Source organism: Urocitellus parryii, chromosome 7 (assembly GCF_045843805.1).
Source record: "Urocitellus parryii isolate mUroPar1 chromosome 7, mUroPar1.hap1, whole genome shotgun sequence".
In the NCBI taxonomy this organism is placed as follows: domain Eukaryota; kingdom Metazoa; phylum Chordata; class Mammalia; order Rodentia; family Sciuridae; genus Urocitellus; species Urocitellus parryii.
Window position 1 is genome coordinate 170069327 of NC_135537.1, and position 27489 is coordinate 170096815.

Here is a 27489-nt window from a genome sequence, read left to right on the forward strand (position 1 = left end):
TGGAAAGTGTTTTAAATACACATTAGCCAGTGTCCTTTAGCTTTGTACTCTAACAAGATAAGTCTTAAACATTCTGTTCCAAAAGGCAAAATGATATTTATGTGTGTATCAGTGAACTGGGGTGGGGAAATATTCTCACGTGGTCAAGAGAAGGTATATGGAAATCTGTTGCAGTGTACTACTAGTGACAAAAATACTATATTCAGTTCTTTACTGAATACAGTAGCCCTACAGGTCATAAATCACTTTTTTTGCCACACCCACATCCCCACCTCCACCACCATGGGTTCCATGGGAAAAGCAGTTGTCAGTGCTTCACATTTCAGCAGTGGAGACTTGGCTTATCTTTGCCACCAATCTAATGAGCAGAAAACTGATCACAGTACTTAAAAACTGGGAGGCCAAGGAAGGAAGATCACAAGTTCTAGACTAGCCTTAGGAACCATTAGGACCAAAAGGGGAAGAATCCTAGACCAAAGCCAGGAGGCTCAAAATCTGGCAGGAACAAACGGGGTATATCCTTGATGACATCACAAACCTGACATCAAGTGATGCCTGTAACCAGGAATCACCTCTGGTTAGTTGCATCGGTTAGCTTAGGTTACTCTTCATTTACAATTAAGAGTCTAAAGTTATAAAGCACACACAGGCATGGTGAAGTAAAGAAAAGGGTGGAATTTAATCTTTATTTACAGGACACTGTAAGATACGAAATTCCACATAGAAATAAGAAACCCATTTAGAGGACAAGTTTCATACAGTATGTACAGTTTGGAACTGTTCAAGTATAGTTTTGTTGTAAAAAGTGCTACAATAACAAACCACATTTAAAAAAAGCTCTTAGTAGAGAAACAGTAAGACAAACTTATACCGAACATAGTACACAACAAACTTTATGTCTCAGCTGTACAGCCTAGAAGTTAAAGGTCCCTGGAGTCCCATCCTGAACTTGAAAGGTATAGCCTTCAGAGGTAGTTTCTGGCACAACATTTTGATCTTCCTCTTCCTGAAAATGTTAAAAAAACAACAATACTATAAACAACAAACATGGCACACTTCTAAGCAATAGCTGTCTAAAAGTCTGCACTTATTCTTTTGTTTGTTTTTGTGGTACTGGGGATTGAACCCAGGGGTGCTCTGCCACTGAGCTACATCCCCAGCCCTTTTCATTTATATTTTGAGGCAGGGTTTCACGAAGTTGCCCAGGCTTGCCTTGAACTTGCAATCCTTCTGCCTCAGCTTCCTAAGGATCCAGGTTTAGAGGTGTGCACAACCACACCAAGCAAAGAAGTGTACATTTATTCCTAAGATTTTCATGTGCACATTTCACCTTTATTCATGCACCATATTCTAGTATCTGACACAGGCAGGAAGAGGGCTGTTAACACTTGGCCAATTCATTAGTGCCCAAGAGAAGGTTCTGAATGGGCTAAGGAATGCTGCTACAGTGACCGAAAAGTTGAAATTTCTCTTCTCCTTCCATCACTTTTTAGTAGGCAAGGAAACAACAATTTAGAACGGCCCTGGGTTTGGCCCACTTCTCTATCAACTTCCACAAAGACATCCATAAACTTAGCCTTGGGATATTCTAAGATTTCCAAGCCTGTTCATTAGAAAGTAAACTAGCAAATTGAATAATACCACCATCAAGCCAAATATTAGAGAAGCAAATAAATACAGTAAATCCTACAAACACTGAAGTTCGCTCTACTTAACAAGAACACAGGGCTCATTTTAAAAAGTGTGAAGGCAAAAAATCTATGGGCTTGACTTTACATGTGTATTTTCTAAGTTATTAATATTACCACCATTACTTACCTCTACTGAAAAATACTTCTCAATCAAGTTTAAGGAGGCCTTGTACACAGACTCATTTTCATGGTTCTGTAGGGCTTCAATTTTGTCCAAGCCTCCACATTCTTCAATCATTATACTCAATTTCTCAGTTTCACCTAGTTTCTCAGCAGCCTAAAAAAAATTCAAAGTTTACTGTCCTATACTCTTGATTGTTGTTTCAATGCCAAAAACAATATCCATATTTTCATTCTAATATGTAGCAGACAGAAATAAACCCTTAACAGTTGCTTCAACAACACTGTGATAGTTTTATGTCCATTTTATATTTTCTGGAAATTTTCAAGGTGATCAGATCTCTTAGCCTACTACTGATTGTAGCTGTCAGCCACAGAGATCTTAGAGATCTTAGATTGCAACTTTTTCCGTACATCAAAATCACATGGGCAATTACTAAAGCAATACTACATTCGAGTTCAATCAGTCTGCACTGGAAACAGAATTATTCCTCTGTAAAAACACCCTAGATAATCTCAAAGTGTAGTAAAGGTAAAGAATCACTGTCTATGGACAAACATGGCTTATCATGGATGTGCTAAAAACAGATTTCTCTGATAGGAATATTACTTGCGATCCTCCTGCCTCAGCCTCCCAAGTAGCTGGGATTATGGGTAGGGCATATCACATCAGGCAAAGTTAAATTTCTTTCAAAAGTCCTCAATTTTTAGGAGATAATTAAATATACACATGACTTAACTGATTTGCTTCAAAATAATTTTGGAATTTTAGATGAGTGATTAGGAACACTGGCCACATACTGATGAATTGTTTACATGCAGAGACTGGAACACTAGCATTCTTTGTTCCAGACTTTACTCTATATGTAAAAATCTCCAGAATCAGAAGTATAGAAGTTGATGAGTAGTACTTAACTACCATCAATTACTATGACAAAGTGCCAGATGCTGGAATGCTTGGTTGAATTAGAGATGGAATCAAAAGAAAAATATTAGATAAATAAATCATTCAAATTTGATTTCACCAAAATGTGGTATGGATAATCTCCCCTGAAGAACCTGACTTTAAGACAAATACATCATCCTTTTCCCATCTCCTTTCTAGCTCCTTGTTCTATGGTGGTGCACATGTATAGTATAGTCCCAGCTACTCAAAGGATGAAGCAGGAGAATGGCTTAAGCCTAGGAATTCAAGAGTAGCATTGGCAAGACACCTCATCTCTTCAAAAAAGAGAATGTGGCTCCACGTCAACAGGCTTTCTGTATACTGAGTATACTTAGCTGCCCCCACCAAGTCTAAAAGTAAAATGATCATGACAAAACAAACAAACATCACCTTGTTAGAACTTACCTGAAAGATATTTGAAATGGCATCCAGAATAACCAGAATAATTTTGCTATCTTTCGCAGTTAAGAGGTTCATCAATGGTTCTATTATGCCACAATGAACAAGATATACGATCTGTTCAACTGTCCCACCGCTTGTATAATTGGTCACAGCCCATACAGCTTCCTTCTGTGTCTTAAAATCTGCCTGATAAACATAAAAAAAATGGTTTTGCTTCAGAAAAGTCAAAAGAAATAAGATATCACAAAAACAATGCCTAAAACTACCCAACTGGTTCTATCCAACCTTGAGTGAAAAGGGTTAATTTGGCTATTACTCAGTTATACAACAATGTTCTTTAAGAATCTTGCTGTGGGACTGGGGTTGTAGCTCAGTGGTAGAGCACTTGCCTAGCATGTAGGAGGTGCTGGATTCAATCCTTACCACTACATAAAAATATATAAGTAAAATTAAAGGTATTACATCCATCTACAACTAAAAATTAAATTTAAAAAAAAAAAAGAGAGAAAGAATCTTGCTGGGCCTCGTGGTACAGGCCTGGGATTCCAGTAACTTGAGAGACTGAGGCAGGAGGATCACAAGTTAAAGGCCAGCCTCAGCAATTTAATAGAGCCTATCTCCCCAGGGGAAAAAAAGAAAGAAAAAGAAACAAAAATAAAGATCTGGGGCAAAGCACTGCTGGGTTCAAATCCTAGTACTGGAAAGAAAAAAAAATCTTACCAAGCAAGCCTGCCTATAAATACCAACAGTTATCCGATTAAATCCTAAGATTTTGGAGCTTAGGTTGTGGCTCAGTGGTAGAGCACTTGTCTAGCATGTGTGAGGCACTGGATGGATTCTCAGCACCACATATAAATAAATGAACAAAATAAAGATCCATCAATATCCAAAAGTATATAAAATAAATAAATAAATAAATAAATCCTAAGATTTTGCTACCTTAGAGAGAACACCAACGAGGAATGGGACTAATCCATGATTGACGACTTGCTGTATCTGGTCCTGCCGGCCAGCTGTGATGTTTGACATTGTCCATGTAGCTTCCTTCTGAATATTAGTTTTTGGGTTAGTCAGCAGGCTGGGAAAGACAGCAAGTGCACCTGCATCTATCACAACCTGAGTTTGTTCATCTGTTCCAGTCACAATATTCCCTATGGCTCGGAGAGCAGGAGTCTGAAAAGAAAGAAAGAAAAAAAAAATTCCGATGGTCACCTTTTACTTTTTCCAATATTGTTCAAAAGTTCTCTATCCCGGGGCTGGGGTTTTGGCTCAATGGTAGAGTGCTCACCTAGCATACACGAGGCACTGGGTTTGATCCTCAGCACCACATAAATGTAAAATAAAGATACTGTGTCCATCTAAAACTTAAGAATAAATATTAAAAAAAAAAAGTTCTCTATCCTAAAAGATTTGACAAGCAAGAGTCCCATCATTGCCTGAAAATAAATAATATTTTAGTATTATCAATCAGTTATCCTCCTTACTTATATGCTCTAATCTAATGATTAACTTACCACAATTGGCAATTCAGAAGCTCCCAGAAGCTTCACAAGTTGGGGCACAACTCCTGTTTTCACAACCATTTCAATGCGTTCATTTGGACCATCAGTAAGGTAGGAAATTGCCCAGCAGGTATCTGCTAATACTTCTGGATCATCATGATGCAGAAGACGAACTAAAGTGGGAAGAATTTGCTCAACAGCATCTAATGGGGGTGCAGGATTCTTGTTGCGACAAAGATTTGAAAGTGTCCAGGTAAGATTACGTAAGTAACCACACTGAGGGAAAAGAAAAAAGTAATGAGGGCCTGTCTTGAAAGGCAAGAGAAATCAGAATAAAAATGCAAGTAGCTTTACTTAATGTCAGTAACTTACTGCTAAAGTTGACATATCAGGAACTGCAAGAAGAGCCAACAGTGGGTCCACTGCTCCATATTTAATAACCAAGTCTCGGAAAACTGAACCATCACCTGAAAACAAAAGCAAGATTAATCATATCTGCAGGCCCAGCACCATCAACACTCAGTGACTGAATGCATCCTCAGAAACTCCCTAACTTACTTAGATGCCTCTCTGGTGCCTTTTTTAGATGCCTCTCTCATCCCTAATAAGGGCCAGAAGCAAGCTCAAAACTTGACACACAAGTCACTATAACTTGTAACACAGCCCTTCTCCCACCTCATTATGATTAGATATATTCAGTCAAAAGAATTTTAAGTGGAAGTACCTGCAATGTTTCCTAGAGCCCATACAGCTTGTTCACTGATGTGAGCATGGGGAGATGCCAAGAGAGAAATGAACGCTGGGATAGCACCTCCATCCACCACTGCCTTGGTCTGTTCTGATGTCCCAGAAGCAATGTTAGTGAGTGCCCAAGCAGACTCAAACTGAATAGGACTACAATCAGTTCTGCCTAAGAAGGACACAAATTTTGGAATCAAACCAGCCCGAATTATGTTGTCTATGGGGGGCTGTTTTTCCCGAGAAAGCAATTTCCTAAGAGAAAAGAAAAAGGGAAACAAAAGTTAAAGGTGATTAATAGAAGACATTTGTGTGAAAAAACAATTTAAAATGGAATTTGAACATTTAGAACTTTAGACAATCTTTTAAACAAGCACTACCTGCTGAGCACTACATACTGAAGACAACCAGGAACATAACAAGCTGAAGAGATGACATATGGTGCTACATATGTGGTACAGCTAAATACCTTTTTTCCAAAAAATATAAATATTGGCTGTAATGTAGATTACTTTCCTTGCAAAAAATTTGACTTGAAATACTACTTGGACAGAATTTTTATATTTTTAAAGTACATCACAAAGTTAACAGTAATTAATCACTAAAGGTGGAATTTTAAGGAATTATAGAAAATTATAGTTAAAAGTATCACCTACAGAAAAAAATAATTTTTCCAGTATTGGGGCTTGAACCCAGGGTGCTGTACCTCTGAGCTATTAACTGCCCCCACACCCCACAGTTCTTTTATTATTATTTTTTTACTCGAGACAGAGTCTCCAAGTTGCTGGGCTGGCCTTGAATTTGTGATTCTCCTGCCTCAGTCTCCTGAGGTGCTGGGATTACAGATGTGTGCCACCATACCTGGTTTTACTTTAGGAAAAATTTGAAATAAGCCTAAAGCTGTCCCCTTCCTGCCAAAAAATTCTAACAATTCTTAATATCTTAAGGTTGCCCGTACTAGAGAAATAAGACTTACCTAGCAGCTTGAGTAGCTTGGAGTTGGCTTTCCAAATTGTTGCTATTTATGCCTTTGACAATGTCATCAACAGACCAATTCACAGTGCCCTGAAAGAAAAAGGGAAATTTACAGATTATTTTAAGGCCAAATTTAAAAAACATAATCCATGCTTGCCATTGTTTAGACACTTAGATTTATAGTAAGTTACTAAAAGTTTGGCCCTACATTTAACTTTGCCTGCTAAATACTAATTTTATATGTAAAACAGTTCTGAAATTTGGTGTTTCACTGGAGTCTCAAGTTATTTAAGCATTCTGTCAACAGTGTTGGCTAGGTGCCACTGCTGTCACTGGTAATCCTAGTGGCTCAGGAGGCTGAGGTCCTAAACAATTTAGTAAATCTCAAAATAAAAATTAAAAAAAAAAAGGGTTGGGGATGTGGCTCAGCATCCCTGGATTTAATCCCAGGTACTAAAATCAAAAGTGCCCCTTTCTCTAGGAGCTCACAACCTAACAGTAAAAATGTGACAAGACGACAAATAAAATAAATGTTATAGGCCAGGCACAGTGGCACAGGCCTGTAATCCCAGCAGCTCAGGAGGCTGAGACACGATGATCACAAGTTCAAAGCCAGTCTCAGCAACTTAGCAAGGACCTATGTCTAATTAAAATACAAAAAAAAAAAAAGGCAGGGGTGGGGTAGGAGGTGGCTCAGTGGTGAAATGCTCCTGAGTTCAAAGCCTGATACCAAAAACTTAAATATTCCTAGACAGCATTCACTCAGTACTTTCTGCAAAAAACAGTGCCTTAGGTTATTATAAGATGAAGGGATTTGAGTAATAGAATCCTAGAAAAGGCAGGCAGGAGTCAGGCATGGTGTTGCATGCCTGTAACTGCAACTACTCAGCAGACTGAGGCAAGAGGATCACAAAGTGGACACCAGCCTCAGCAACTTAGTGAGACCCTCAAAAATTTAAAAGGAGCAGGGCTAGGGCTGTAGCTCAGCCGCAGAGCACTTGCCAAGCATGCATGAGGTACTGGGTTCGATCCTCAGTACCACATACAAAGAAAACAAAGGCATTCTGGCCACCTAAAACTACAAAAAATATATATGTTTTTTTAATTTAAAAGGGGGGCTTGGGTTGTACCTTAGTGGTAGAGAGCTTGCCTCTCATGAGTGAGGCCCTGGGTTCGATCTCAGTACCACATAAAAATAAAGATATTGTGTCCATCTACAACTAGAAAAGAAGAATTAAAAAATAATTTAAAAGGAACAGGGCTTGGTAGCACAAGCCTGTAATCCCAGCAGCTCAGGAGGCTGACGCAAGAGGATCCAGAGTTCAAAGCCAGCCTTAGCAAAAGTGAGGCACTAAGTAACTCAGTGAGACCCTGTCTCTAATGGGATGTGGGTCAGTGGTCCTGAGTTCAAGTGTAGGACAGTGCCCAGTATTTTTTAAGATGAAAGGGATATATCTGAAGATCTAACTGGATCTAATTTATTGAGGGCCTTCATAGAATATTGATTTTTAGCAGAGAGAGAACATGCCTAAAACAGTAAACAGGCATCACTCAATGGTGGGGATAGTCTGAGAAATGTGTTGTTTGGTGATTTTTATCTGTGTATAAACATCATAGGGTGTACTTACACAAACCTGGAAAGTACAGCCTACTATACTCTAGGCTGTATGGTACATAACTACTGCTCCTGGGCTATAAACCCATATAGCATGTTACTGTACTGAATACAACAGGCAATTCTAGTATAATGCCAAATATTTGTGCATCCAGACATATTTAAATGTAAAAAAGGTATAAGAGAAAAGATTTAAAAAAGGTACAAGGCTCTTGACATGATGGAGCTTGCAGGACTAGAAGTTGTACTGGCTGAGCCAATGAGCGAATTAAAAGGTCTGACATTAAACTATATACTTCTGGACACTTAGGCTACTCTAAATTTATAAAAAATGTTTCTTCAATAAATTAATAAATAATTAAACTTAGCTTCCTATAATTTTTATACTTTATGAACATTTTGATTTTGTAAAATTTATCTTAAAATACAAAACACATTAGATATGCAATGCTTTTTATTTATCCTCACTTTATTAGCTTTTTTCCATTTTGATCTTTACGTACTTTTTTAAATTAAAAACTAAGATATGAGTATACACATCAGCCTAGGCCTGTACAGGTCAGCACTACATGTATTACCGTCCTCCACCTCCCCATCTCAGCCCACATAGGTCCACAGGAGCAGTATTGTACATGAAGCTGGCATTTACTATGGTAACAGTGCCTTCTGGAACATCTCATGAAGGACCTGCCTCAAGCTTTTTTTTTTTTGGTACCAGGGATTGAACTCAGGGGCACTCGACCAGTGAGCCACAACCCCAGCCCTATTTTGTATTTTATTTAAAGACAGGATCCCACCAAGTTGCTTAGTGCCTCACTTTTGCTGAGGCTGGCTTTGAACTCACGATTCCCTTCCTTAGCCTTGGGAGTCGCTGGGATCACAGGCGAGCACAACCATGCACAGCTCAAGCTCTTTTTAAGGAGGAGTAATTCTTTTCAGAAATGTGCCCATGTTGTTTTGCTTTTGTTGTTTTTCATAATAGGTTTACTTATAAGGAGAAAATGTACCATGAACATTCTCTAGTCATTTTCAGTAGTGGAGTCCATCTTTTTGATCCCTTCTCATACTGAGGACTGAACCCAGGGGCTTTGAACTACATCCCCACACCACACCCCCCCCCTTTTTTTTTTTTTTGAGATAGGTTCGATAGGTTCTGGATAAGTTGGTTGCTCAAACCATCCCTGAACTTAAAATCCTCCTGCTCAGACTCTCAAATAGCTGGGATTATAGGCAGGAACTCCAATGCTCAGCTCAAACATTTTAAGAAGCTTGTTGAGGTCTGCAAAAACTTCTGTTAAATCCTTTACTTCTTTTTCTTTCCTGCAGTTTTTCTTTTCTCTTATCTCTTCTTTAGCTATGCATTCCTGTTCCAGTTCCACATAATCCTATAGGAGCACCATCATATTTGCAGTCTAGTTAAAGGAAACAGTGTGGCACACAATGTAGTGTTGGAAAAATTTTAAGAAAAGAGTATATGACACAGAATAAAGGGAATAAGATAAATTTGGAAGTTACCATAAATATTTCAGGAAGAAAAAGATTTGAACACTGGTAATAAAGAAAACCAAAAACATAAAAATAAAAATAGAGAACATTAAAAAATTCTGAATTAAGTTGCAAAGTGGTTAGTTCTGAACACAGTTAACATTGATTGAAACAGTTAGGTCAAGGTACCCAGCTAGTAGCCAGAAATGCAGGGAAACTGCAGGAAGGTCAGAATTCAAAAGAGTTTGGAATCAGCTTCAGTAGATTATAGAGGATGAGTAGGAAAGAAGATACTCATAAGAATTGCTGACTGGGAGCAGAAAAAAATCTTCACTGATTTGATAGTAAAAACCATAATATTATGGAATATTACTATGTAAATTTCAAAGAAACATCCATACTGATGTTCTGGATTATGGTAATAATTCATGAACTACATTGTATTTACCTGATTGTTGCGGTTTTCCTGTAGTGGTGAAGTCGCATCATCAGGAAAGGAGCTTACATTTCTCCTTTTCAGCATCTGGTCATCCTTCTTAGCTTTCCTCAGCTCCACATTAACTTCTATTCGGCGCCGCCTCATTTCCTTGAGAAAAGATAACAGATCGGTTCACCTATCACATCTATTTTTGTTGCCAAGTGAGGCATTTAAAAAAAAAATCCTTCTAAGTCTTAACCCCTTCTCAAGTATATTCTCATTTGAAAAATACTACAGAAAAACAACAGAAGATACTTACTGTACTGTCTTTTCCCTTGTTCTTGAATCTGTTAAGCCGGGCAGCTGGTGAATTAGCATTCTCATTGGTGGACATGGTATGAGACAAAGGGAGAAAGCTAAAAAAATGGGAGGAAAAAAAAATTCTGTTATTATTTTGCTTTGTCAATACGAAAAACAAATAAGAATTATCAAGCAAAAATTGAATCCACCTCTACTCTAAGAAGGCACTTCAAGTTTCCAGCACTATGGATGTGGTTTTAATCAAAAGAGAATTATCCCTGCCTCTCTAAAAGGAAACTATGCATCAGAAATATAATCCAAGCCATATAAATTAAAAATTTCCAGTAAGCACATAAAAACAAAAAGAAACAAGCGAAATTAATTTTAATATTTTAACAACATATCCAAACTATTACTTCAACATGGAATCAATATTAAAAATTGAGATATTTTACATTTTTTTTACACATTTTGGAAATCCTATGTGTATTTCACATAGCACACAGTGTGTCTTATACAACATACTGCATATTTCAATTCTAACTATCATTTTTTAAGTGCTCAGAAGCCACAAGTTCTGCTCGCCACCTCAATGGACAGTGTAGACATACTCTAAAGTCCATTATAGTTAATGGAACACAAAGTAGGGGAACACAGTTGAATTACAGTAAAAACCTATGTCCTTGGAAGGCCTCTGAAGGCGCTCCCTGCCCTACTGTCTTTTAAAATGATCAAAGTAAGCCCACTGTCCATACTAGTTAAATAAAAATCGGTTCATCTTGCCAACACTGGAAACTTGTGACATGGGGCTGCAGCATCTTCAGCATCTTGCACACATTCTCATTTCCAACGATTTCCAGTGAATGCATCCAATCAGGATGACATCAATTGTGCGTCAGACTCAGACACCTAAAACCATACTCCAAAAGATGACAAGTCAAAGCCCTCCTTACAATCTGCTGTCTTTAATTCCATTATGCTCGTCCAAGGTGCTGTGACACTGTGACACAGCCTACCTAGGGCGTATGTGTTGGAGAGATCTCTCCCCAACTGCCACCGTCAACCTCATCTTCAGCCTCTGTGCCCTGTGTCTTCAACCCCTTCAAGGGGGACCTACAGCGGGGAATGGGTGAGAGGCCAGGGCCACCTCGATCACCCCGGGACATTCGCCCTCGGTCCTGTCTCCTGGATTCCCTGGGCCACGACGCGCTAGGGCTTCCGCTGCGGTTTGCAGCGCCTAGATCCCTAGAGCCCGAACCCCGCATTGCGAAACTAACCCGCCTGGTCAACGACCGACGCCCCAAGGCCGCGTCAACCTGGGAGGCCAAGGCCAGGCCCAGATAAAACCCCGGGCCTTCCTCCCGCCATCCACAAGGCCAGGGTGGCCCGCTGGCAGCCGTTCGCTCGACCCGGCTGTGGCCTGAGTCTGTACCTGCACAGCGGGCTCAGGCTTCCACAGGAGGCGGTGCGGGGCTTACAGGTTGCGGATCGGCTGCCCTCCAAACGTCCACCGCGGCTCAGCCCAGAGACGGTGTGCCTCGTGCAGCCGGCCGGCGCGATTTAAATTTCCCGGTGACTCCGCACTCCGATTGGCTGGTTCGAGCCTAAGCTGGGCACCCATTGGTGGATTTGAAAAACACGTTAGGCGGGGAGGTGGGGGGGAGGAACAGACGGCTAAAAAGAAGGGGAGGACAACCTCGCGAGATGAGGGAGTGGCCGGGCGATCCCAGAGCGCTTTGCAGGCTGGAGTGGGCAAACTCCAGGTCCCGGCGTGCAGCGCGAAGGGGCGGTTCCCCGCCGCTGCCGGCCCCAGTTTAGGGGTGCGCAGCGTGTGGTCCCGTGTCTTTTTCCTGTGCTGCTGCCTTAAATGCTACAAAATTATTCTAAAACTCATCATGTTAAAAAAAAAGTCTTTATATAAAAATATTGATTTGCATTTTTTCCTCATAGCAAGGGTTTCTGGATGGAAGGAAGGCATAGAGCAGATTTGTGTTGCATTTTTCAGTTTCGATGTATACATATATTTGTAATTGTGTCATGAGACCATGTAGAAGCCACAGATAGGTTCACAAGATTTTTATTATGCCTCTTCAACCTCTTTTTTAACTTATCAGTTTTAAATAATTTCAAATACAGAGTGGCAAAATCTGACCTAGAGCTGCCAAATATTAATGTCACATTTTCTATGTAGACATGTGTGTATACATGCATACATATAACTGATTTTTATATATCGTTGAGCCTTTTGTTTCATGTCCCTTTACCCCTTAAATATTTCAAAATGTATCTCAACGGGGCGGGGAGACATTCTCTTACATAATCACAGCAAATTATCAAACTGTTGCCGTGTATTTCATTTAAAAATACTTAAAAGATGGTTATAAGCATCCAAATCGTGGACCACTTTGGGGTTTTTTCCTGAAGTTTTTCTGCGTCTTAAAAAGAGAGTAATTGTAGGAAAGTTATATTGGTTTGTTTATTTATTTATTTATTTTACTACAAGTAAATTCAAACAGTGAACTTTTTCCTCTCTTGCAAGCATTCATGCCAGCCTCATTTGGTGTGTCCCTGCCAAGGAGTTCATGATGGGTTGCTCTTACTAGCAGTCAACATAATCCCATCCCTCTAAGTGCAAGAATGAGGAAGGAATTCATCTCTAAACCAATCACTGCAAGGCATTTTCTTGGCTACTGTGAATGGTTCAGGGGCAGGCACATGACCTAAATTCGTCCACTTGGGAAGCCTATTTCTTTTGTTTAATGCTTGAAGGTAGGAAAACAGGTACTCTTCTTCTAAATAGGAATGAGAGTCCTTAGAAATTTGAGTAAGAACATTTGTAGAAAATTCTTGCAAGCTCTGATCAACAAACTGCCCTATGTTTGAGGGTTGCGGTGATACTTCGGAAGGTTTGCACACGTATGTGATCCAATGTTTCCTGTACTGTTAAACTGGTTTCTCTTTTGCTGGAAAATAGTAGATGTTCCCAGAAGTATTCTGAGCTGGGTGTGGTGGCACATGCCTATAATCCCAGCGGCTCAGGAGGCTGAGGCTGGAGGATTGCAAGTTCAAAGCCAGCCTCAGAAATTTAGTGAGACCCTGTGTCAAAAAAAAAAAATTAATTAATTAAAAAAAGGAGGTGGGGGTGGGGTTGTGGCTCAGTGGTAGAGTGCTCCCCTCCAGTGTGCAAGGCCCTAAGTTTGATCCTCAGCACCACATAAACATAAATAAATAAAATGAAGATGTTGTGGGGGAAAACAAAAAGGAGCTGGGGTTGGAGCTTAGTAATAAAGCACCCCAGTACCAAAAAAAGTGTTCTGAGTATAGTACATTAATTAATATATTTGTCACACCTTTCTGAGGTAGAACTATTATCTCAACAGATGTGAAAACTGAATCTTGAGTGCTTAAGTAATTTGTCGAGGCTTACATGGCCAACAAATGACAGAGACGGGATTCAGGAAAAGTGAGATCCTTGCTCTCATTAACTATTCTGTACCAGTGCTTGAAAATGACCTGAAACACAAGTAAAACGTAAATGTTGCAATTGAAAGAAAGATAGTGTTGTCCTGAGGAACCACACTCTACCAACTCTCAGCCATTGTAGGTTAGATGGGGATGCAGGAAGGACCTCATCTGGCCTAAACCAATGGGAACATTCCATTTCCCAAACACAAAAATTGGTGTGGTGATTGTGATGGTGTGGTTTGACTATGGCTTGAGGGTATCCCCAATGGAAGCTTAATCCCAGTGTGGTGATATTTGAGAAGTGGTGGAATCTTCAAGATATGTGGCCTACTGAGAGGTAATTAGGTCATTGGAGGCTTGCCTCAGAAGGAGTTAATGTCATTCACAGGGGACTTTGGCCAGAGGCTGAGGTAGGAGGATTGCAAGTTTGAGGCCAGCCTACACAATTAGCAAGATCCTCCCTGAAAAATAAAAAAGATATGGGCTGGGGCTGGGGCTCAGTGGCAGAGCACTTGCCTAGCATGTGTGAGGCACTGGGTTCTATCCTTAGCACCATATAAAAATAAATTTTAAAAAATAAAGATATTGTGTCCATATATAACTAAAAAAAAAGGTAACTCAGTGGGAAAGGACCCCTGGGTTCAATCCCCCAAAATAAATTAATTAAATTAAATAAGCCTGGCCCTGAATGTGTCTTTGCTTCCTGTCTCACCTTGCGATCTTTCTATTGTTCCTTCTCAAAAGTACTTCTGCCATGATGCCATGTGCCAAGTTGAGAGGTAGACAAGAAGGCCCTTGCAAAGCTGAACAGATGCTCTCAGCCATTGTAGTTTAGATGGGGATGCACTTTGAATCTCCAAATCTATTAGCTAAATAAACCTCTTTTCTTTGCACATTAGCTAATACCTTGTGTTTTGTTATAGCAACACAAGGCTAAGACAGTGATAAAGATGTAACAAGGAGATCAAATGTCCACTGAAACCTTTGAGAGTGAGATGTTCCCTCTTTTCTACTGGACTGGGTGCTGTGATGATGGGAGTCTGAGAACAGAACTCCTCCAGAGAAGCAAATCCAAAATGTAGATCCTTGAAACAAAGCTGAGTCAGCTCAAGCCTGAGGCTGGTTGTATTCATAGACTCTGATTATATTGGAAAGATTTTTTAAAATAGGATTTTGACACCACCACCCCCAACTCCAACTCCACTAGAATGGAAGTTCAATGAGAGCAAGAGTTGGAGATATATACACATACACACATTAGTTGTAGAGGGGCACAATACCTCTATTTCTTTTTTTTTTTTTTAATATGGTGCTGAGGAGCAAACCTAGTGTCTCACATATCTGGCAAGTGCTGTACCACTGATACACAAACCCAGCCCAAGAGCAAGAGTTTTGATCTATTTTGTCCCCTACTGAATTGCCAACACCTGGAACAGTGTCTTACGTGGGGGTAGATGGGGGTCAGGGTTTCCACTTACAAGCTGGGGTGGGAGAGACAAACATTCAGTCCATAACATCCATTCAGATGGTCAGAAAGCAGCAGCCCAGAGAGAGAGACAGGGACCACCTGCTGCTGAGGTGGACTCCTTTGGTTTCTGCCTTCCTTCCAGGCCTCCTTGTTAACTCATCTTTCAGTTCTGTGAACTGTGCATCCCTCAAACAACCCCCTTTCTGAGTTACGTGAGCAGAGCAGCAATGGCTGATTCTCCACCAAAGCTCACGTTCCTCTCTCCATTTAGAATAATTATTGTGGGAAAGTGGCCACCTAGCCAGTGACTCTATTTCTCAGTCTCAGGTTTGGTGGAACCATCCATCTCGTTCACATGAACGTGATATGTTTGTCTTCTGAATCCGAGTTGAGGAAATGAGTGTGTGTTTTTTCTACCTCCTCTTTCTTGGTTTGAAGCAGAAAAGCAGAACCACGTTGGGGCCATACTTGGAAGATGTTGGAACTGGAAGGATTCTGGGTCCCTCTATCACCTGCCACACAGAAACTCCCATCTTAAGTTTTACGTGAAAGAGGGGGGAAAAGAGTCTTTTGTGAAAAGTCACAGATATTATAGGGTTTATCTTTTACAGCAGCTAGAGTGAGTCTAATTAATGTAGTTCAAAGTAGATTTCTGTTGCTAGCAGTGCAAATTCCCCAATGGAATGAACAATTGGTACTGGGATTAAGAAGTTGGCAATAGACTCACAGAGAAACAAGAGGCATTTTGAGATATTTAAATCAGAGCCTGAGATGGAATGAAAGGTGGGGATTTCATCAATATTCCGATATGGGAGATGGCAGTCCACGGAATGCATTATTGCAAATGACCTACTTGAGTTATCACCCACTGAAAGGGAAGCGTTGGGGACAGAACAGCTGTAGCAATAAACACATTTAAAGGAGCCGCAGAAAGCTGAGGTAGGCTCAGCGGGCAAGCTCATGTTGAATGGTTTCCAGTGACTTTTAGGGAACCTATGGCAATGTCTAGGGACATTTTTGGTTGTAACTTGAGAGGTAGATGCCGCTGGTATCCAGGCATGAGAAGCCAATGGTTTTTGCTTAACACACTGAACAAACCCTGACAAAAGAATTGTTTAGGTTGTGGTTAAGAAAACCTTGGGTTAGCCAATATGAACTAAGAAAACGACAAGCTCAAATGCAGAATTCTGGCCTCAAGGAATGGATTCATGAAGCTTGCTGCCTGCAGTGGGTGGGCTGGCAGACTCTATGGTTTGCACGAGTTGGGAGAGATTTCTGAAACCACACCAGAGATTAACTTTTGTGACTGATGAAATGCACAGCCAGTGGGTTTCCAACCTGCCAGGGTCTGTAGGTGACAGGGCACAGGGAGCTCCTGGCGGTTCAATGCTTGGTCCACGGCCCTGAAACATCAGCATCAAGTTAAAACACTCGGGCCTCTCCCGAGTACCCTCAGTCAGAATCTGCCCTCAACAGCATCCCTAGGTGTCCTGGTGAACATTAAAATAAACACTGTAGTAAAGGACCTGGAGAACTATGTGCCCCCAGTTACCAATCTCCATGTATGAGCTGTATCACAAACCTGCAGTCCTTAAAGGGTAGGCACCCTGTAGGAAGGAACTGTTATAACACATTTGCATACTGGGTACCTCCATCCTGTTTTTCCTAAAGGGATCCATGGCCCTTTCAATAATAACTGGGTTTAGGGGGAAGAGAAACATGACTGATTCTGAGGACTTGGAACAGCACTACAGTCAGGGTAGAACCTGTAGGGTCATACGATAAAAGTGGTTTTTAACCTCAAGTCACTGATTTGGGTCTGGGGCTGTTTGTTCCTGAGTCTGTGGTTGAAATGGACATTCTCAATTGCTGGTGGGACCCTCGCTAGTTTCCTCACCCTACTGTAAAAAGCATGGCCACTGCAAGTGGGAAAGCCACTGGTAGAGCTCCCGTGGGTTCAGTCTCCAGTTCCAATAAGCAAATAAATAAGAACTAAGTTAAGGGCTGGATCTGGGGCTCAGTGGAGTGCACTTGCCTGTCATGGGTTGATAAAGGTCTATCAACAACTGAAAAAAAAAAGAACTAAATTAATAAAAAAGGAACTCAAGAGCAAAACTGCATCTGGGGGAAACTACAGAGATTAGTGCCCTGTTTGGGACTCTTCAGCCGTAACTCCCCTCTTTCTGGCAAACAGCTCTTAAGTAACTGCTGAACACTGAAAACTCAGGTAGCACGAGCTGCCAAGGGTGAGCTGGGGATCATTTGATCCCCAGCCATAAAGTTGGGTGGACACAGCAGTGCTCCAGGGTGAAGCAGAAGCCAGGGAGGAGGGAGCAGGAGCAAGCAGACCCAGGAGGGAGAAGAAAACTGTGAGCAAGAGATTGACATTTTCAGCTGCTGATTTCTTGCCTCAAGAGACATTCGTATCATCCAATGACCACTTCAGTGGGCAAAACGAAGACACATCTGCATCACGTGGCATTGGCCAAAGTAGACTGCTCCTAGTTGATGGCTCATGTGGAGGTGGCCTTGAAGGAGAGTAAGCACTAAAACTCCCACAGGCAGAACTCTGAGCAGCACTTTTTCTTTCTTTCTTTTCCTTTTCTTTCTTTCTTTTCTTTTCTTTTTTTTTTTTTTTAGTACCAGGGATGGAACCCCAGGGCATTCAACCACTGAGCCACATCCCAGCCCTATTTTGTATTTTATTTAGAGACCGGGTCTTCACTCAGTTGCTTAGCACCTCACTGTTGCTGAGGCTGGCTCCTGCCTCATCCTCCCAAGCAGCTGGGATTACAGGTGTTAGCCACTGGCGCCCAGCTGAGCAGCACTCTTTCTGATACACCATTTTCCTAAAAGGACAGAGAGCTTGAGGTGAGGATCTATATACTAGAACACTAAAAACCAGTTTGGCTAGCTGGTTGGCATGATGGGTGTTAACTGTTTACACTGCCCAGCAGATAATCACTCTTCTGCTACAAGAGTAATTCCTGAGTGTCCTGAGGGAACTGGTGCTCACTCAATCCAGACCATGTGATTGGGCAAGGCGGACTTGCCTTGGATGGACTCCAGCTGGCATAAACCTGGGAAAGTAATCCTTCCCTAAATCATGGTGGTTGGTTCATGCAGTGCCCATGACTCCATCTGGATTAATAGAACTGGACGTGGGAAGCCGGGCGTGGTGGCTGGTGCATGCCTGTAATCCCAGTGGTTCATGAGTTCAGAGCCAGCCTCTGCAAAAGCAAGGTGCTAAGCAACTCAGTGAGACCCTGTCTCTGGATAAAATGCAGAATAGGACTGGAGATGTGGCTCAGTGGTCAAGTGCCCCTGATTTCAATCCCCAGTACCCCGTTGCCAAAAAGAAAAAAAGAACTGGGAATTCTCAGATGAATAGGAGACAGGTGCACTCCCTCTACAACTGGGAATTACAGTCATGTATGCAAAGTCGGAGCTCCTGTAAATCTCCCACGATGAGGAAAGAACCTGTTTGAGAATGGAACAGTACAGCAGAATAAGAAGAGAATATCCAGATTCTGGGGACACTTTTAAACTCCCAATCCAGACACACCTAAAGGCAAACCTATCTCTAGATTTAGTTGTATAAACCAGTGAATTTCTGTTTTAGTCAGATTCTTCGCTGTTGTGATCAAAAAACCCGACAAGAACAATTTTATTTGGCACCCAAGATTCCAGAGGTCTTGGTCCATACACAGCCGACTCCATTGCTCTGTGCCCTAGATGAGGCAGAATCTTATCAAGCAGGGGGCGTGACAGAGGGCAGAAGGGCATGATGGAGGAAAGCAGCTCAGACGTGACCATCAGGAAGTGGAAAGAGTGAGTTCCACTCACCAGGGAGAAATATAAACACCAAAGTCCCGTCCCCAGTGACCTGCTTCCTCCCACCACACCCTACCCGCCTAGTTACCACCCAGGTATTCCGTTCAAGTGGACACATGCACTGATTAGGTTAAGTCTCTCCTAACCCAGTCATTCCACCTCTAAACTTTCTTTTTTTTTTTCTTTTTTTTCTTTTTTTTAAAGAGAGATCGAGAGAGATATAGCGGTAGAGAGAGGAAGAATTTTTAATATTTATTTTTTTAGTTCTCGGCGGACACAACATCTTTGTTGGTATGTGGTGCAGAGGATCGAACCCGGGCCGCAAGCATGCCAGGCGAGCCCGCTACCGCTTGAGCCACATCCCCAGCTCCCCACCTCCAAACTTTCTTGCACTGCCTCACACAGGAGCTCTGGAGAGACACTTCATATTTAAGCCACAACAATGCCTTATTGCTGAAGCCAATTTTGGATTGGCTTTTCTGCCTCTGGCAACTGAAAGACGGTCCCAGAGGTACAACAGTTCACTTTATGATTTTGTGGTTTTTATAATGTTACCAAAAACAAAATGCATTCAGTAGAAACTTTTAAATTTGAATTTTGATCTTTTCCTGGTGTGAGGTCAACTTTCCATTAAGGAACAAATACCTGATAATCAATTTACCAGGGAAAAAGGTTGACTTGACTCAGTTTCAGGCCGTGTGTTGGCCCCATCACCTTTAGGCCTGTGGCAGGGACAGTTTGTCATGACAGGAGCACATGTTGGAGGAAATCACTCACTTCATGGTGGTTGGGAATCAAAATGAGAGAGGAAGGGGCAGGGTCCCATGACCCCCTTTGGGGGATGCCCCCAGCAACCTAACCTCCTCCCATGAGGCCAAGCCTTTAACACATGGGCCTTTGGGAGACATTTGAGTTCTAAACTGTAGCTTCTGGGCTATCCACAGGATACTCCCCCACAATGCTGGGCAGTGCAGGAAGCCGTAGCTTCCAGTCAGCCATGAGACCCTAAACAGCAGAGGGCCTATCATGTACTGTTGGCAACATGGTGTTGGATACCGTGTTTTGTGGCTCTGCATCCATCATGGCTTCAAATGCCCATCTGTGTGGGTACCTGAGATATTTAACACTCTCTCAGAAAATGGGCTTTGCATTGGATGATTTCACCCAACTTTGTAATGAGCAAGTTTAAGGTATGTTAGGCATATTAAATTCATTTTCCACTTGAAATATCTTCAATTTACAATGGGTTTAATCAGGCTATAACCTCATCATCAGGCTGAGGATCATCTACAGCGGTGGATTCAGAAAAGTAAGTGGGGAGGATTGATGACACAGGCGGTTTAGGGAAGAGGCACATGTATGGGTCTCTTGGAATGAATTTAGAAGGCATAGGCATTTGAGTCGTATGAATAGTGACTCAAAAGTCTCCACCGTGGGACAGGCTCTTAATATCCAGGTGGCCATGATGATCTCTTTTGTGGATGTCTCTCAGTGTCTTTCTCTAGCCAGTACAGAACTTGATTAATAAGATCATAAAATACCTGGCCAAGGCAGCAAAGGCTCAGGAACATGCCCTTCCTGACACTGAGGCCACCTCTCCTGCTGGGTGTCCAACCAGTCCTGTTGTTAACTTCACACCCTGAAAGGATGACTCAATTACTTAGTGGTCAGGACACTAAAAACGGATGAGGCAGTAGAGACACTGAAATTGGACTGGATCTTGTTTACTTTCTGGTGTGTCATTCTGCTGACAGCACCAACATTCATTCACTTTCTGCAAGTTCTCTGTGTGTGTGTGTGTGTGTGTGTGTGTGTGTGTGTGTGTGTTTAACTGGGGATTGAACTCGAGGGCATTTTACCACATCCTCAGCCCTTCCTTCACAATTTTTATTTTGAGATAGGGTCTCCCTAAGTTGCCCAGGCTGGCTTTGAACTTGCTGTCCTCCTGGGGATTTTAAGTATGTGCCACCAAACCCAGCTTCTCCAAGTGTTGCTGTCATGGATCCTCATATAACATTGCTCCAACAAGACACTGCACAGTGAAATTAGGGAATTTCCAATTAAAATAATGGGATACCAGCCAGACACAGTGGTGCATGCCAGTAATCCCAGCTACTCAGGAGGCTGAGGCAAGAGGATTGTAAATTTGAGGCCAGCCTTGGCAAATTAGCATGACTGTATCTCAAAATAAACAAAATAAAAGAGTTGGGGATATAGCTCAGTGGTAGAACACCTGCCTAGCATGTATGAGGCCCTGGGTGCAATCTCCAGTACCACAAAAAATCATCATCATCATCATCAACATCATCATCATCATCAACATCATCATCATCATCAAAATAATGAGATATGATTACATACCATGAGAAACTATTAAAATGGATAAAATCCAAAACACTGATAATGCACCAATGATGGTGAGTATGTTGACCAACAGGAACTCTCATTCATTGCTAGTGAGAATGAATCATGATATTTGTTATTTACAAAAAATGAGCCGAAAACTTATGTCTACCCCAAAAGTTGCATACAAATGTTTATAGCAGCTTAACTGCCAAAATTTGGAAGCAATCAAGATGTTCTTCAGTAGATGAATAGATACACTGTAGTATATCCATACAATGGAATATTATTCAATGATAAAAATAAATGAGCTATGAAGCCACAAAAAGACTTGAAGGAAACTTAAATTCATATAGCTGGGTTAAAGAAGCCAATCTGGGGGCTGGGGATGTGGCTCAAGTGGTAGCTCGCTAGCCTGGCATGCGTGCAGCCCGGGTTCGATCCTCAGCACCACATACAAACAAAGATGTTGTGTCCGCCGAAAAACTAAAAAATAAATATTAAAATTCTCTCTCTCTCTCTCTCTTAAAAAAAAATTAAAAAATAAACATTGCACATTATGAATAAAATGACTGGAGTGAGATGATATCTTAGAGTGGTTTAAAAAAAAAAAGCCAATCTGCAGAAGCCATATACTTATGATTACAACTACAGTATGTGACATTCTAGAAAAAGCATAACTATGGAGACTGAACCGGAGGCTGAGGCAGGAGGATCACAAGTTCAAAACCAAATTCATCATACCTAGGTCCTAAGCAACTTAGTGAGACCCTGTCTCAAAATAAAAAGGATTAGGGATGTGGCTCAGTGGTTGAATGCTCCCAGGGTTCAATCCCTGGTACCAAAGTTGGGGGGGGAACGACAAAAATCAAACCCTGGACACTGTAAAAAGATTAGTGTGGTTGGAAGGGATTCTTAGGGGGAGGGAGAGAGGGAGGGAGGAATGAATAGATAGAACACAGAGCATCCTTTTTTAAAATTTTTTAGTTATAGATGGACACAATATTTTTATTTTGTTTATTTGTCTTTAAGTGGTGCTGAGGATAGAACCCAGTGCATCACATGCGCTAGGCAAGTGTTCTACCACTGAGCCACAACCCCAGCCCACACAACATTTTTAAGACAGTGAAACTATATTCTATATGGCACTGTACCCCTGCATTATTTAACTCAAGCATTATTTTCTAATATACATTTGGAATATACTGGACTATGAGTTATGCAGATCTTCCAAGTGTTCACAAACCACACTGTACATTAAAAAAAAAAAAATCACACTCATGAGCTGTGGCTGTAGCTGAGTGGTAGACTCTTGCCTAGCATGTATGAGGCACTGGGTTTGAGCCTCAGCACCACATAAAAATAAATAAATAAATAAATAAATAAATAAATAAATAAATAAATAAATAAATAAATAAGAAAGAAAGAAAGATATTGTGTCCATCTACAACTTAACTAAAAAAAATCATACTCATAACACTACCTATGTCATCAGGAAAATGTTTATTTGAAAACTACCAAGCTCATGGTAGTAGACACAAAATATCAATGTTTAAAATGTTTTCTTGTAAGCTTGTTTCATTAACAACAAATAGTGTCCATTATTTTCTTGGAGTGACATGCTTACTCTGTTCACTTTCTAAAAAATACCTGTAGAATGCCCAAGTCCCAACAATCATAGCTTGTCTGTCACTAAAATCTACTTTTTTTACTTCCCATTAAAAAATCAGCTAGTCCCGCCTACTCTCAAACATCTTTTTTCAAAAGACAACCATCATATTTTGGTATGGGGCAGAAATGCAGACATGACTTATGAATACTTTCCAGTTTGTCAAAGTTGAAGATACATGCTTGAGAATGGAGGCTTAATACAATTATTTATTCTTACAGCTTTACGTGCCACATTGCTAAGTAAAGCTGTTTTTTTCCTTCTACCATGTGCAGAAGGTGAAGAGTTTGACTACCAGTACAGCCTCAATTTGCTAAGGTGCCAGTTTTAGCCATCATTGCTTCTGCAACACCATCAGTACAAATGTCAATCAATGAATACCTTCTTAGCTTTGATGAAAAGCAATTCCTGGATGTCTCATGGTTCAAAGGCCAGAGGTAACGAAAGTGATATACCATACACAAAAAATTAAAAATATACACAAAAATGTTAATAGTGGTTAATTCCAAATGATAGAACTAGGGCCACTTTCAATTTTCTTTGTTTTTACTTTATTTTTGGAAGTTGCAAAGGACAAATACTACATGTGCAAGAAGAAAACAAGTATTTTTAAATCCTACAAATGCAGCATCTACATGCAGCGAGCGTAGAGATATTGTGCATAGAACCAGGAAGTCTCTGAATTCTTATCCAAGATTTTTAAATGAAGAGAAAACCCCATTAATCCGGAGGCAAAGAGAAGACGTGAGGAAAATGGATCTAGGTGAGTGGTGCTTGGGAGAAAGGGCAGGTTGATTTGAAGTTCTGTTGGGGTGAAAAAGCCTGCTCACCCTGGAATGGGCCAACAGTCCCCAGCACACAGATTAACAAACTCATCTTTGTTGAGTAAAAGCAAGAGAGAAAGGGAGGGAGGGGGCGGCGAGGTTCAGGAAGTTTAGGCTGGGGTTCCAGTAAAGCGGAGGCCCTGATGTGCGAGTGCTTCCCCGCCCTTCAGTGCCGGGCCCCGGGGACGCTGGAAAATGCAGACGCGCGGGCCTGCTCGGGACGAATGAATGCGAGCACAGGAGAGAAAGGCAGGCACTGGGATTTTGCTTAAAGTTCACTTGTGGCGCCAACTCTACAGCCAGTATTCACAACCTTTCACGAAGAACTCAACGGGAAAGGAGACCGCTCAGTTGCGGTCCGCGTGCCGCACACTAAGTTCCCGAGAATCCGGAACTCAAGTGCCAGCGCGCGGGACAGTGAGTGACAGACACAGGCCGAGAGCAGCCGCTAAGGACCGGCTGCGCAGGCGCAGTGAATGCCCAGCGGCAGGCCTGGCGCCGGAGGGCGCAGGCGCGCGTTGCTGCCGCTGGGGGCAGCCTCCAAATCACACGCCACCCTTACGCGAGACGTTGGTGCGCGGGGGCGGTGCCGCGATGATGGCATCACGTAAGGAGAAGGTGTGAGAACCCGGATCCTGTGGTGACCCAGTGGCCTAATGGATAAGGCATCAGCCTCCGGAGCTGGGGATTGTGGGTTCGAGTCCCATCTGGGTCGCACGGAAATTAGTTTTGGTGGAGAGAAAGGTGATGATAAACAAGAACGTCGACTGTGCAATAGTCACTTCGCTTCTCTGCAGCGATTGAGATCGATTGTAATACAAAGTTAGACAGCGTTTTAAACCACTGTAACAAATCTTTCAGGTGGACACTAAATCTGCCTCCACAAAGAAGAATTTACTCTCATTTTAAAATAATTTCCCCCAACGTTAAACTATTTTTTTTTCCATTTGTACAGGGGTTACACTGCAATAAGGTCTTATCTACGTGAGTTTGATTATAGACATTAATAAAATTTTCTCTAAATAATAAAAATTACTTCCCCCAGCTTTATTCAGGCATATAATATACACAATTATATACTTCTTTATTATATGCAATTATTATATACTTTTATAATATACACAATTATATTATATTGTGTATATTTACTGAGAGGAATTTACTCTTTCTTAATTTATACAGATTTATTTGTTTCTTATCCACACGGATTTTTTCTTTCTTTCTTTCTTTTTTTTTTTTTTTTTTTTTTTTTTTTGCGTTGCTGGAGATCAAACCCAGGGTCTGTACTGACTTTGAAAGAAAAAATTCTTAGAAAACTGGTAAGTGGACAAACGGTATCACCTCTTTTACTGTCTAGCTTTTCTGGCTGAGCTTCACACTGGGCAGCTACATCTGCAAAACTTTCTCCTCATCCTAATCCCAAGGGATGTGTGAGCTGATCCAACTGGGCTGCCTCCAGATTGCCAGTGCTAAACAGATTTTATAGAAAAGCAGCTCTGCTGTTACAACATTCAAGCATAATAAACATAATTTATGGGTTCTTTTCCTCAAGTATTATGAATAAAAAAAATTGTAACTAGAACATAAGGGGTTTTGGTGTGTGTTTTCTACAAATTATTGATATAAAAGAAATACAGAGTTCAAACTGTTAAAGATCAGTTCACTAACATGAAAAGTTTAGACTCTTTTTGCAAACTTGTACAAAAAGAATGTCACCAAGTTAATTTCTACTCCTTGAAAACAACTAAACACTAAAGCCACTGTGGTAAACTGGATTTGAGTCTCAAACAGGAAGAAAAAAGGGGTTTTGGTGGAAAAAAATCAGTAGGATCTATAGTAATATATGTTGATTTCTTTATATATATATATATATATATATATATATATATATATATATATATATATTTTTTTTTTTTTTTTTTTTTAGTTGTTGATGGACTTTGTCTGTATTTTTATGTAGTGCTGAGAATTGAACCCAGTGCCTCATGCTAGGCGAGCACACTACCACTGAGAATCCCAGCTCCACAATGTTGATTTCTTAGGTTTTTTTTTGTTTGTTTGTTTGTTTGTTTTAGTATTTACTTTTTAGTTGCAGTTGGACACAATACTTTTATTTTATTTATTTATTGTTACATGGTGCTGAGGATCGAACCCAAGGCCTTGCATGTGCTAGGCAAGTGTTCTACCGCTGAGCCACAACTCCAGCCCAGTTTTTGGGTTTTTTTTTTTTTAACATTTTTTTTTTTTAGTTGTTGGTGGACCTTTATTTTACTTATTTGTATGTGATGCTGAGAATCGAACCTACTGCCTCAGGCTGCTAGGCAAGTGCATTACCACTGAGCCACAACCCCAGCCCTTTTAGTTTTGACAAATGATCATGATAAGATATCATGTTAAATCCAGGGAAACTGGATATATGAGAACTCTTTGTACCATCTTGCAACTTTTCCGTAAGTCTGAAATTATTCCAAAATAAAAACTGTATTAAAACAACAATAACAACTGAACCACCAAGGGAGAGGTTTAACTGACACCCTTGTCCCCCTTTTTAAGATTAGGAACTTAGTGCTGAGTTTTTAAACCAGAAAGCATCAACAAATAAAAAGACCAGAGGATACATTTCATCCCACTCCTGGTGTCTCAGAGGTGGGAGTTGGTGACCACATTAGGACTAGACATGCAGTAGGCGCTTGAAACAGTCTGAACTGCATTAACTCCTGCCTGTCATCTGTAGACAGCATCTGGGGGAAAATGGTGACAGTGTGACCCTGGTTCCCTAAATGCAAGATTGCTCATGGATATTGATATGTGCAGATTCACCAGGCCCTGGGTGGCTCAGTCCTCCTCCGTGGTGCCCTCCTGGCCTACCTCTGCCCTCCGTGGCTCCCCTTAGCCCAGCAACTCTCTGGCAGAAGTTTCTCTCTCCCTCACAGTGGCTTGTTCAGCTGAAGTCAGCCAACACTGATGGAGTGTCTCCTGAATACCCCAGATTCAGGTCATTCAGTGCAAATTCTACGCTTTTCTCTTCCCTCCATCTCTGGTGTGTACCTGAGTCCTTCCCTCTCCTGTCTTAGGAGGAGAAAATGTCCCTCCCACTGCCCTTGCTCTGAACCCTCTCTCTGGGAAACTTAGCTGGCACTTAGCGATCTGTGGAAAGCGCACTGCGCGCACTCCCCCAGCTGTCTGTCTTCAGCTGGCCCCTCTCTTCCTTCTGAGCCCCAAGGCATTCTGCAGTGCCTCCTTCCAGAAAAGCTCATCACCGGCCCTGCAGCGCCTCTCAGGAGTCCTGCAGGCCCTCTCTCCACCAGGAGGCCTCCAGGATGCTCTCCATGTGATCAGCAGCCTTTCCATGCTCTGTCCTTACTCCCCTGCCACCAAGCCCGCCCCTTCCCAATTGTGACCTGTTAGTTGGAAAACTGAAGAAATACCTTTCAGTCCTCGTCTTGCTTTTATCTTCGATCCTTGCCCCCAAAGTTTCAAATTCTTGGCCAATCCTTCCTTCCTGAAGCACTCTTCCCCAGGCTTCCAGGGATCTCTTTTTCTTGTTTCTGCAAACAACGGATCAGTGGCTCCAGTTTCCTCTTGTTGCCAACAGTGGCAGCAAACCAGCCCCAGGCAGAGTACCCCACAACTCACTGGAAAGGCCAGAGGGAGTCGCACCCACCAGGAGAAGGGGAAGTAGAGCCTGAGGGCC

At 41.5% G+C, this 27489-nt stretch overlaps 1 protein-coding gene and 1 non-coding gene across 2 annotated transcripts; one reads left to right on the forward strand and one right to left on the reverse strand.

Moving 5' to 3' along the window:
• Positions 1-698: 698 nt before the first annotated feature.
• Positions 699-11732, reverse strand: Kpna2 (karyopherin subunit alpha 2). The gene is made up of 11 exons (XM_077800813.1): positions 11625-11732; positions 10212-10308; positions 9923-10060; positions 6376-6464; positions 5386-5654; positions 5034-5128; positions 4674-4937; positions 4099-4332; positions 3163-3345; positions 1819-1968; positions 699-1006 (listed from the first exon to the last, which is right to left on the reverse strand). Exons 2-11 carry the CDS (start codon positions 10284-10286, stop codon positions 914-916), a joined length of 1590 nt encoding a protein of 529 aa, XP_077656939.1. The 5' UTR covers positions 10287-10308; positions 11625-11732; the 3' UTR covers positions 699-913.
• Positions 11733-24437: 12705 nt separating this feature from the next.
• Trnar-ccg (transfer RNA arginine (anticodon CCG)) lies at positions 24438-24510 on the forward strand. Its single transcript has one exon. It is a non-coding gene; the product is annotated as a tRNA-Arg (tRNA).
• The last annotated feature ends 2979 nt before the right edge of the window (positions 24511-27489 follow it).

Bases quoted from the DNA above. Each gene is read 5' to 3' on its own strand.
- Kpna2 (XM_077800813.1), bottom strand. From the start codon at position 10,286: ATGTCCACCAATGAGAATGCTAATTCACCAGCTGCCCGGCTTAACAGA. The intron at 5,655-6,375 runs GTAAGTCTTATT...CTTTTCTCTTAG, and splicing joins CAAGCTACTCAAGCTGCTAG to GAAATTGCTTTCTCGGGAAA. The intron at 1,969-3,162 runs GTAAGTTCTAAC...AATTTTTTTTAG, and splicing joins CCATTTCAAATATCTTTCAG to GCTGCTGAGAAACTAGGTGA.